At 33.9% G+C, this 12874-nt stretch overlaps 1 protein-coding gene across 1 annotated transcript; it reads left to right on the top strand.

Annotated features, from left to right (window-relative positions):
• Positions 1-6827: 6827 nt before the first annotated feature.
• Positions 6828-12556, top strand: LOC130951441 (AMSH-like ubiquitin thioesterase 1). Its single transcript, XM_057880091.1, has 14 exons — positions 6828-7186; positions 8009-8073; positions 8218-8293; positions 8373-8552; positions 8711-8805; positions 9237-9342; positions 9412-9458; positions 9749-10139; positions 10285-10374; positions 10739-10801; positions 10898-10972; positions 11211-11273; positions 11669-11721; positions 12233-12556. The coding sequence occupies exons 1-14, from the start codon at positions 7070-7072 to the stop codon at positions 12405-12407; spliced, it is 1596 nt and encodes a 531-aa protein (XP_057736074.1). The 5' UTR covers positions 6828-7069; the 3' UTR covers positions 12408-12556.
• The last annotated feature ends 318 nt before the right edge of the window (positions 12557-12874 follow it).

Raw genomic sequence — 12874 nt, 5'->3', positions numbered from 1 at the left:
GGTTCCTAAATACACAATTCACAAGGGATGAGAGCAAGTTTACCTTCCCACAGTGGATTAGGACAATACTCACTAAGTACCCGGTGTTAGATTGTACCTAATTAATCAAAATCACAAGAACCGCTCATCAACCATAGCCAACTTCAAATATGTTTTAGAAGGAAGAACTGGGCAAGAAATTGAAAGTTCTTTAACACTTTGTTTAGATGAAATCGAATAACTTGACGAGAGCTTTGATAAACCACTATTTTATGATATATTTTGAACTGAATTGAGTGGGTTTTGTCAACTATTCTCACACTTATTCATGTAAATTGCATATTTTTAAGTTTCTTTCCTAACTTCGTGCTATAATTGAAAACATGCTTCCCTGGCCTTTAAATCGCTAATTTTAATCCTCTGTTATTACCATTTGATGTCGTGATATATACGTTAAGTGATTACAGAATTTATAGAGTAGGAATGGCATAGAGTATGAAAATGAAGGATGCTAAAGTGGAAGGAACACAAGAATTTGAAGATTTGAGAAGTTGGAGGTGACGCGCGCGCATGGCTGATGCGTACGCGTGATCAAGCCATTTTCTAAGAGATGCGTATGCTGACCAGAAGCGTCGACCACTAACGCGTATGCGTCAGTCAAGCTTTGCCTGGCAACTGACGGCACACGAATCGGAGCTACGAAGAGTGAGATATGGCTCTAAGAAGAAGATGATGAATATTAAATGAAACCCTCACCTCTTCCCTCTTCAACTCACGTTGATTCCTCTCTTTGGTTCTGAAATGAGCTGATTTGGCTCATTTAATGGTCTTATATATGTTGGGTTTGGGCCCATCTTGAGCTCGGTCAAACCCGTTAGCATTTTTGGCCCGTTTAACCCAATTTCGAGCCAAACCTTTAAAATTAATGCCCGGTTTTCAATTCTAAATTTTTTCTAAGGTTTTCTACTATTTTTAATTATTCTCGCATAGTACCAGACAGACTTAAGCCGATACTGTCGGTTCATTTACCGGTTCGGGTTTTTATACGTTTTTTTTTTGCAGAAAATTATATTTACCAACTCAGAAAAATCTACTGAGTCCGAAAATAATATTTAAATTGTCTAATTAACATTATAAATTTTTGGATCCTATTTGGGCAATTTAATTATTTAATTAATCGGTTAATTTATCACGGTTCTTACATTTGTCACCATTGGGGCAAGACGAGGCATATCAAGAGGTATTGTAGGTTCCTGAAAAGAGAACAATCAAGGGGAAGAAACGAAGACAAAGGTAAAGATAGTGATAAAGAAATTACTGCTATTGTTTATGAAGATGTTCTTATCACATATGATGAAAATGATCTGAATCTTGTCTGTGATTATTCCACTTAGATTATGGACTCTGGTGCCTCATGTCATGTTACTCCGAGGCATGAATTTTTTACTTTCTATACTGCTGAAAATTTTGGAAAGATCAAATTAGGAGACAAAGAAGTGTGTGATATCATTGGTATGGGTGATATGTGGCTTGAAACCAACATAGGATGCAAGTTGCAGTTGAAGAATGTTAGGCATGCGCTAGATATGCAATTCAATCTCATTTCAGTAAAGGCATTGGATCAAGAGGGGTATTGCACTTCCTTTGGTAGTGGACAATGCAAGATTACCATAGGGGCTCTCATTATTGCTAAAAATGACAATAGTCTCACTACTCTCTACCGGTTGCAAGCAAAGTTATGCAAAGAAGAGGTGAATGTAGCTGATGATTCCTCTTCTGATTTGTGGCATATACGTCTTGGCACTTGAGTAAGAAAGGGCTAAGCGTCTTAGCCAAGAAGCACTCACTTCCAGTGAAAGGTACAACTTTAAATACTTGCACTCATTGTTTTGTTAGAAAGCATGCTAGAGTATCATTTCATAATTCTGGACCTCATAGGAGATCACATGTTCTAGATTTAGTTCACACTGATGTTTACACTATGGATGCTAAGACACTAGGTGGTGCATCATATTTTGTTACTTTTATTGATGATTATTCTCAAAAAGTGTGGGCTTTTGTTTTGAAATCTAAAGACTAGGTGCTCGATATCTTCAAACACTTTCATGCAAGTGTTGAAAGAGACACAGGAAGGAAATTAAAATGTGTTCGAGCATATAACGGTGGTGAATACAGGGATCCATTTGAAGAATATTGTAAAGGACATGGGATCAAGCTTGAGAAAACGGTTCCTAAGACTCCACAACATAATGGAGTTGCAGAGAGAATGAATCACACTATCAATGGTAGAGTCGGGTGAATGCTCTCTCATGCAAAGTTGCCTAAATCCTTTTGGGGTGAAGCGATGAGGACTGCAATAGATTTGATCAACCTTTCTCCTTTAGTTCCACTTAAAGGTGATGTTCCAGAGAAAGTTTGGAGAGGAAAATATGTCTCTTATAGTCACTTGCGAGTGTTCAGCTGCAGAGCTTTTGTTCACATTCCAAGAGATGAAAGGTCCAAACTTGATGGAAAGTCAAAGCAGTGTATCTTCATGGGTTATGGTGTCAAAGCAGTGTATTTTCATGGGTTATGGTCACGAAGACTTTGTTTACAGATTATGGGATCCGGTGAGCAAGAAGATAATTAGAAGTCGAGATGTGATTTTTCTCGAAGACCAAACTATTGAAGATCTTGAGAAGACAAATAAGCCAACAATAACTGTTAGGCGTTATGTTGATGATGAACCTTGTCCTTCCACTAGACCTCTTGTTAATGGGGGAGATGTACAAGTTGATAATGATGGTGATGATTTGCATGATGAACCTACACCTCAACCTGAGGTACCAGATGTTGAAGTTCTACTTGAACCACCAGTTGAGGCTGAGTTGAGAAGATTTACTAGAAAGCGTCATCCTTCTCAGAAATACTCTCCTCATGAGTATGTGATGAACACTGAGACTGGGAAGCGAGAGAGCTACCAGGAAGCTATGTCTGATGAGCATAAGGACGATTGGTTGAAGGCCATGCAAGAAGAAATGAAATCCTTGCATGAGAATCATACATTTGAATTGGTGAAGTTACCAAAGGGTAAGAGAGCATTCAAGAATAAATGGGTGTTCAAATTGAAAGCGGATGAAAATGTCTCACGACCAAGGTACAAAGCTCGATTGTTTGTGAAAGGCTTTGAACAAAAGAAAGGTATTGATTTTGAGGAGATTTTCTCTCCAGTTGTGAAGATGTCCTCTATTCGAGTTGTACTTGAATTGGCGGCTAGTTTGAATTTAGAGATTGAGCAGCTTGATGTGAAGACTGCATTCCTTCATGGTGACATAGATAAAGAAATTTATATGGAGCAACTAGAGGGTTTCGAGGTTAAAGAAAAGGAGCATCTTGTATGCAAGTTGAAGAAGAGCTTATATGTGTTGAAGCAAGCGCCAAGGCAGTGGTACACGAAGTTTGATTCCTTCATGGAAGGTCATGGGTATAGTAAGACTTCTTCTGATCATTGTGTGTATGTTAAGAAATTCTCTGTTGGAGATTTTATAATTCTCTTGCTTTATGTTGATGACATGTCGATTGTTGGTCATGATACTAAGAAGATTGAAAGTATTAAGAAAGATTTGAACAGATCCTTTGCTATGAAGGATTTGGGTCCTGCAAAGAAAATTTTCGGTATGAGTATCACTCGTGACAGGAAGAATGGGAAACTGTGGTGTCACAGCAGAAGTATATTGAGAAGGTTTTAGAGAGGTTTAGCATGAGTAATTCCAAACATGTTAGTACTCCACTTGCTAGTCATTTCAAGCTGAGTTCGCAATAATGTCCTACAAGTGAGAAAGAGAAAGCGGAAATGAAGAGGATTCCATATGCATCTGCAGTTGGCAGTTTGATGTATGTTATGGTTTGCACCATGCCAAATATTGCTCATGCCGTTGGAGTTGTTAGTTGGTTTCTCTCTAATCCTGGCAAGGAATACTGGCAAGCAATGAAGTGGATTCTCATATACCTTAATGGTACTTCCAAAGTTTGTTTATGCTTTAGGAGTGACCAACTTGTCTTGGATGGTTACACAAATGCAGATATGGTTGGGGATCTTAATTCAAGAAAGTCTACTTCTGATTATATGATGACTTTTGCAGGGGGAGCTGTGTCGTGGCAATCTCGACTTCAGAAATGTGTTGCTTTGTCTACTACAGAGGCAGAATACATTGCTGTTATTGAAGCTTCTAAGGAACTCTTGTGGATGAAAAAATTTCTACAAGAGTTACGCATCAATCAAGAGAAGTTTGTGTTATTTTGTGACAGTTAGAGTGCTATCCATCTCAGCAAGAATTCGACGTTTCATTCCAGATCGAAGCATATAGAGGTGAGGTATCATTGGATACGTCAAGCGCTTGAGATGAAGTCATATGCACTTGAGAAGATCCACACAGATGATAATGGTTCAGATATGATGACTAAGAGTTTACCTGTAGTGAAGTTTGATTCCTGCAAAGAGAAGGCGAGATTGGTGAAACAGCCTATCCCCGCTTGAGTTGGTGAGGAGGAGATTTGTTGGTGGGTTCCCAACTAAGTGGGGCCACATATTAAAAACAAAAAAAAAATAAAGAAAGAAAGAAAGAAATTGGCTTTTAAGCCACGAAGAGAAAGAAGATTCATTCCTTTTGAACGAAAAAGAAAAACTAGGGCTTCGGCGTCAAAGGGAGAAGAAGGAAATTTGGGGGAAAAGGGCAAGTCATTGTTTATTCGATTGAATGGGTAAACTTGCTGAAATTTTAGTATGTTGTTTCTGGTGTAGAGATGAACATTAGGATATAACTTGCTAGTTGTATTGCCTTCTCTTTTGCCTGATTTGAGATACTCACTTTGTGGAGGATTTATGTTGATTCCATCAGTTTTGATGATGTATTTTGTTGATTGTTGAGATGCCCTAGTATTACTAGGAAGACTGATTGTGTACACATTATTTTGATAGTAGAAAATTTTTCTAGACTAGGTCCCGTGGGTTTTTTGTCCCTCTTTTAGGGATTTTTCCATGTTAAAATTCTAGGGTCTGAATATTTAATTTTTGCCATTATATTTGTTGCTTGAAGTATCTTTGGCATTGCTTATTTAATCGCATAGGTTGTGGAAAAATTATTTTTGGTGCTTCCACTGTTAGACAGGTTCTTGTTTGAACCTTTGTTAAGTTTTTCCAACAGAGAAGAAGTGAGATGTTTGTGAAGAATACAAAGGTTGCACATCCTTTTATACTTTGTTAAAAATTTATCGTAATGTATTTCATTTATACTATAAACGTTATAATTCTTCACGTATCTCGTTTACAGTGTAAACAAATAAGAGTGCACATATTTCATTTACGCTGTTAAGGAAATCGGTTTTGCTAGGTAGACAATTATTTTTGTAAACAGTGTAAACAATGGGTTCTAGAATTGACCAAAAAAAAAAAAAAAACAAAAACATTCCACCCCAAATTATTTCATAAACCTTAACATTAGGATAACTATATACACACCAGTGAATTGAACATTTAGCCATTGTTAATTGTGCATGAGTAAATCGAATCAAAAGAAATAATCATCCAATTAAAAATAATGAACATAATTATCTGCATACCTATTAAATTGAACATCTGACATATCCATTGTTCATATTATTTAGTATTCTCATTGTGTCTACCTATACTTTTTCAAAAAAAAAATATATATTTAATGTTTCATGTCTTATCTTATTTTTACTGTAAATGAAATAAAAAATATAAAAAATTTTAGTAAAAATACTACGAATTATATATTTTGATAAATAAAATATTTATTTCATTTATTTATCAAAAATCCAGTTTGTTTAGACTTTAGATCAATAAAGTGGTGTGTCCATAAAAAGGTTATCAATTCTGACATAAATGAAACATTAGTGCTTTAATGTTTTTATTCATTAGTTTTTATTATATATATAATTAATAATTAAAATTATTAAAACATAAATATTTTCATATCACCTAAAAATATAATTAGGAGAACTGAATAAATAACGAAAACGATTAGACTATTAGATTAATAGTTTAATCGATAAATCATAGATTGATCTTATTATAATTAAATAATTATATAAAATTTATTTTTAATTTTTCATTTGCATAATAAATATCTGTATTTTAGTTTTTTTATATCAAATTAACTATTGTTTTTAGATTATAATTTATCAATTAATTTATATTTATTATACTTTTTAAATATTTATAAAAAAAATTATAATCATAAAAATTAACAATATATTATAAATAATAAAAATTATTTTCTTTTAAATTTGTAAGTATAATTTAATTTTATGTATGTAATATATTTAATAAAAAATTATATATAGTAAATAATAATTTAATCTAGTTTGATCAAATTTTCTCGAATTTGACAAAATCAATTTATCCGGTTTTAATCAATTTTGACTGAATTTAACTAATTTTAATTAAATTTGATCGAGTTAATTGGTTAGTCAATTCAAATGATACTCCAATCCGAATTTATAACCAAATAACTGTTTTTTAATTTAACTAATCGAATAGGAGCGAATTTGATAAATATGCCTAAAAATTATCCTATAAAATATTTCAATTCATTAATTGGCTACAAATTCATTTTTCACAACTGTCGGTCGCTAGTTTTTAGTATTAGAAAAAGGGCAAAAAATAAAAATTAATTTTTAATTAAAACTATTTAAAAATTTTAAAATTTATAATTTAAGATATATGATAAAAAATTTATAATTTAAAAATTATAATTTAAAATAAATTAAATAATTTTAAAAAATTGGCTCTCTAACATAACATTTCTGAAACAAAATTACAAACAGATCCTAGAGACGCTGCGTTTCCGTATTTGCCCTCACAACAAACCAAAATTACAAATCCCTCTTCCCATTGGTCATTGCTTCCCCCATCTTCTTCTTCCCTCTCTGTCTCTTTGATCTAAAGCCGCCATTAACGACTAAAATCCTAGTTCCCTCACCGACGACAGCAACAACAACATCATAAAGTTTCGCACATAACGATGCTGTTGTTGTTGTCGCCGCGTTTCTAACAAGGAAGACAGTGAAAAAAGAATAGGAATAAAAAATGAGGTCTTCTTCTTCGAACACGATCAACATCGCCGCCAGCACACAGAGACTCGATGTCGATAATCGAATCGGCCTGCGACTCTATTATCGCATCGCTGATAACATCCTCAGACAGGTTCTTCTTCTCTTTCTATATTATCTTCTAATTATTTTACCTATGTTAGTATTAGAACTTAATCTCTGTGGTTTTGAGTCTTGAAGGGTTTAGCAATGAGTAAGGGACTTAGGGTTTTAAGTTTGATGATAAAGATTGCTGCTTTGAGCTCGTTTAGTGGTTGTGTGTAGGAGAATATAATTGTAAGGGGAACCCTTTGTTGGAACTAGGGTCTAATTTAGGGTTTGGTGGATTTCAATGTACTTCCCTAGTTAATTGGAGTTTTGTGGTTTACTTCCTTTTTTTAAGGAAAAAAATGGAGCTGCTTTTTGTTTTTATTGTAATTTTGTATTTTTTTAATGAATTGCTATTGGTTGTTTTGGGGTATACTTAAGGTTGAGGGAGAGATAGAGGGGCAAAAGGGTTTATTGAGATGTTACAATCTGCACTAGTTAAGAGCTTCTTGCTAATTACTATGCATCATGAATGCATTGTTGTACTTGAGTTTGGAAGTATATTGGTTATGTTCATGGAGAATCTCTTAACTTGAGAATGGGGAGTACGAATTATTGAAATAAAAATATTTAGTACACACTTTCCTATAGTAGATGAATGAAATATTTAAAAAGTGAGCATGATGAGGAAAATGACATGCGTGAATTCCGTCATCTTTTTCATATTTTCCTTTCCCTTACAGTCTTGATATATTTTGGATATAAGGGTAATAGTTAAATTATCCTTTGTGCTGGAATAATTATTTTGTTCTTTCTCGTAGTTGCACTTCTTGTTTAGGTTCTCTATTGCGTGGCATCTAAATTGCAAATATTGAATTTTACATTGCAGGCTGATATCTTTCGGACAGAGAGGAATATTATTGACTTATATGTCATGCTCCTAAGATTTTCTAGGTAACACAAAAAGTGTCCTGTAATAAATGACTATTGGACTCAAATTATGATTGCTTCAGCTGAATGGTTTAAAGTAGCTGGACTTCATCGTATATGAAATTTTGTCGTCAAACTGAATTGATGATCGTTTTTATTTTGTATTAGTTTGGCATCCGAGACAATACCACGACACCGAGATTATAGAACATCTCCACAAAGCAAAAAAGAATCATTGAAAAAGGTTTATCTCCTACTCTGCTTCAAATGGTAATCTATTATAAAATAGTTGATGTAATCTAAGTTTCAAATTCTTTCTGTAGAAATTGATAATTTCCATGAATGAATTGGAGAAGTTGAAACCATTGGTACAACAGAAGATCAATGAGCTTAACAGTAGACATTCTTACCAACAAAATGAGCATGGAAAATTTCATTCAAATAATTTAATGGATTTTTCTCCAGTGAAAAAGCAAACTGTGGGCAGTTATGGCCAAATAAAGGTAATATTTGCAGGAGAATTTGTTTTGAAGATTGTAGTTTGCCGGTGGTAATCTTTCTTTAAAATTACATACTTTCTTTTGTGCAAATGAATCTCTATTTTTCATATCCTCCTTGAAAAAGAAGTTCTGCATCCCTATGATATTGTATATTTGACCAGACAGTCAGACCAACTGCCATGGAATTTGGTTACCAAGGATCAAGGACCCAACAGTTCTCTTATACCAGGCCTGTCCAACAGCATTTGCAAAGACGGTAAGTATTGGACTCTTCATTAATTTATGATTGGTGCCCTTTTGGTTATGATATTGCATAATTTCAAGATTTTCAGTCATAGAATTAAGTTATGTGAAACATCCATTCTTCTTTTTACTTTATCTGTAATTATCATATTCATGTGATTAAATTATACATTTGAAGGTTGATAAGCTAGGTAGTATCTTCGTCCAATGCCAATAGTAGTGGAGGTGATACATTACTGCATTGATTTTCATAATATAAACTTTGACCTAGTTAGTCGGGTGAGCATTAAACTGTTGCAATGTGTCCTTTCTTTGGTTATACCAGCTAGTTAAAATACAATCCTCATAATGAAACAGATATACAAAATAAATTCCCAAACACCCAGTTGGATTACCTGTTGCTTGACTAAGATGTCCATTGGATTTTTTCTTACTGTTTTGTAGATCTCTAAATCTTACGCCTGCAAAGGAGGAAACTCGCTCTAAACATTCTTTCCTTGGTCCCAACGGGCTTAATGGGCATTTGCGATTACCTACAAGCGATAAAGGGGTATGCTAGCTTTTATCTGTAAATTCAATTCTATTCAAAGATCATCCTGACTTTTCTCTCTTGATGTAGGTCAGATATCCATCTATCACAGATCTATCTCCAGTTGAAATACCAAGGTTATTACCTATTTTAAGTTTATTCTGCCATGATTTTCCAACCTTTTCTATTGTTTTGCCTCCCTGCTGTTGTAAAAAAAAGAAATAAAAATTGTATGTTGTATCCTGGTCTTTCTAAAATAATGGAACTCAATTTAAAGTTGTTGGTACTTTAAGAGGGTTTGTTGATTTTTAGAGAGTTTAAATATTTTAAAATTACAAGTTTGCAGCTATATAATGCATCTCGGGTTAGTTTATATATTTTTTTATATGTTAACTACATCCATCTGACCAAGCTGTCCTGTATACAGCCTACAACATTCTTTGGAAGACGGATGTCGTAATAAAAAAGACAATAGCATCACAGAAAACAAAATATCAGATTTAGATTCAAATCTTGCCCAGAGCGTGGAATGCAAGACCCAGCCTTCTGAGGAACCTCCTTCTCTCATCTCTTTTGAAGAATCTGAAGCCCCTGCTCAAATCGGGGTTAAAGAATCTCCTTCTCTGATCTCTTTTGAAGCAACAAAACCCCCTGCCCAAATAGAAGTTGTCAGACAGCCTTCTCCTCCACCTGTACTTGCTGAAGTACAGGATTTGGTCCCTGCAGTGTCACCACATGTTGACGAGGCAGGATGCAAGGCAGATATTCCGTCATCAGGTGGTTATGTTCATGCTGAGTCGCCTCTGCAGCTGCACATTGTGAGAGCCAATAACATTTTATCCATCTTTAATGTATTCTATTAAGTAAATGTTTTCTATGTGTGCTGATAATTTCTGAAAAATTAAATGTCAATAAAAGTTTGACGTTTTTCTCTCTGTTCCTAATATATGCTTCTATTTGCAGTCAACTTCTATGATGGAAAATTTTATGAAGCTTGCCAAGTCAAATACGGACAAAAATTTGGAGACTTGTGGTATCCTTGCTGGTCTGCTTGTAAGTGATGTCGACAATTTGTTAACTTAAAATGGTGTGCAAAGATAGATCGAAAAGGAGCTTAGGTCCCTGAAATTGAGTTGCATATTACCTATTATATAAATGCTAATTTATCCATTGCAGAATCTATCCGAGGCTCAAAGAAACTAGGTTTCCTATTTTCATGTCTTGTGCTTTTGTAATAGCAACAATGTTCTTATTTACTTTAGCTATGTTTGTGTTAATGGATTAATGTATAAGATGCAAAGTATTCTAATATGGTAGTTTAGGAAAATTTTGCTGTTCTGGTTGAGCTTCCTAATGCCTTAAGTACTATATAGTTCAATTGTGAGATTGTGATTTTTGGCAATACATCTGATTGCAGAAAAACAGAAAATTTTATATTACTGCTCTAATAATCCCAAAGCAGGAGTCAACATCAGATTCTGTAAGAAATCTTCCCTTATAAATATTTTTGGGCATATGTATGACTATTATTTTTTAAAACCTTACATTTATATGTACTTTACTACTTTCTGAGCAGTGTCAGGCTACAAATGAAGAGGAAATATTTGAAGTGCAGGATAAACGATCTCTTTTTCCCCTTGGGTGGATACATGTGAGTTTTCAAATCTTGCCTTTGTAAGGAACTGATTCATGCTGTAGAAAGTTTTTTTTTTTTAATTTCCTCACCTAAATGAAAAAAATTATAAGAAATTATGTCATTTAGGGTGTAATTTCTCAATATCTGACTCTTTCATTTGGCTCATAAAATAGAGTTAGCCAAAATCTAAATTCCTTGAAATTTATCTGCTAGTCTTGAATTGTTGTTTTGACACACTATTTGTGATTTCCAGACACATCCTACACAATCTTGTTTCATGTCATCAATTGATCTGCACACTCACTACTCATATCAGGTAAGTACATTAGTTTTAATTAAAGATTATTTTTATGGATTTGTTTTGCTTTGTCTTTGGAGGTGAATTTGTTTAGTTTTTAGAGAAAATGGTGGAAGAGAGAAAACCAAGAGATTTTAATGATGGTGTTTTCTACTTTTATGTCAAATTCTTGTACTCATAACTGTCATGATAGATTCAGCTATGGACCTTTATCTACCGAACATAAAGTTTAGAGTATACTTCATATAGAACATACAAGCTTCTATGCTCCTGAAATTTTTTATGGACCTGCCATATAATTTGGCATAAATTTCTGCGGTCTTTTGTTACTCTACGGAACTAAGTTATTATTTATTAGGTGATTCCTTTATACTTTCTTTCATTGCTTATGTAAATGTATTTTCTCTCTTCAGATTATGCTTCCAGAAGCCGTTGCAATAGTTATGGCACCAAGAGACAGTTCAAGGTAAGGCATATCACAGGTGTATCTTGAATTCTTGATTTATAGAGGCATCTTCCCTAATAAATCTTGGAAGCACAATTAGAGACCATAAGTTGAAACTTGAAAAGAATGTAAAATCCTTCCTAGAAAAATTAATAAAGGGTAAATTACATTGACATTCCTTAAGATTAAGTGATATTACACATGATGCTCTCCTATTCATAAAGGCATACACCAACCATCCTTTGAATTTAAGTTATATTAAACTCGTTGCGATTCTAATTTACAAAATGTGACATTGACCTCTTATAAATACAAGAGGAGAGATTAGTGTCTGCATAACAATATATCAAGGTGTGCCCATGTGTGATGTTGCCCAACCTTAGAATAGGTTACTGTAATTTACCGAAATAATAATACATGCATAAACTTTGGAGGAAATCTCTTAACCATGGTTGTTCTTCAAAATATATAGTATTGGTCCTTACACAAAAATGGGTATTTGAATATAGTTCTCATACATGGCATTCTACAGAAAACATGGCATTTTTCGGTTGACAACCCCTGGTGGAATGAACGTCATCAAACAATGCCAGCACCGCGGCTTTCATCCACACAGTCAGCCTCCAGATGGTTGTCCTATTTACAACACTTGTACAGATGTTTACATGAATCCTGATTTAAAATTTGATGTAATTGATCTTCGGTGATAAGTGATAGCAACACTCTTTTTCATCTTTGTTTGTATACCATGTTTTTTCCCTCTTTATGAATATAAGGTTTGCCATTGCCGTGGCCATCATGAAAGCAGGTTTTGGCCATGTTTGTATAAGAAGAAATCTTGCCCTTTTGATTGTTATTCTTGGCTGTATTTTTACTATTCATCAATGCCTTTCATGCATTCACTCGGGACTTAATCAAATCCTCAACTTTAATTTCTGAAGATAGATTAATTCTAAACATTTCAAAATCATTGCTGAAAGTATCCTCAACATTCCTGTGTCTTGTTAATTGTTATTAACACTATAGAGTTAAGTTTTGATGTTCGGATATTAGAGTCTGAGACTCCATATGTTCTACTACTCCCTTTTAAAAATAGCTTTTTTTTTTCTTTAATTCATTGAAAATTTAATGTATTTAGACAAAAGTGTGTTTGGATAAAATAATTCTTCTACGA

The sequence above is a fragment of the Arachis stenosperma genome, chromosome 9 (genome assembly GCF_014773155.1).
Source record: "Arachis stenosperma cultivar V10309 chromosome 9, arast.V10309.gnm1.PFL2, whole genome shotgun sequence".
NCBI classification, from domain to species: domain Eukaryota; kingdom Viridiplantae; phylum Streptophyta; class Magnoliopsida; order Fabales; family Fabaceae; genus Arachis; species Arachis stenosperma.
Note: the sequence above shows the minus strand (reverse complement) of the source record. Positions and strands in the feature narration are given on the sequence as shown.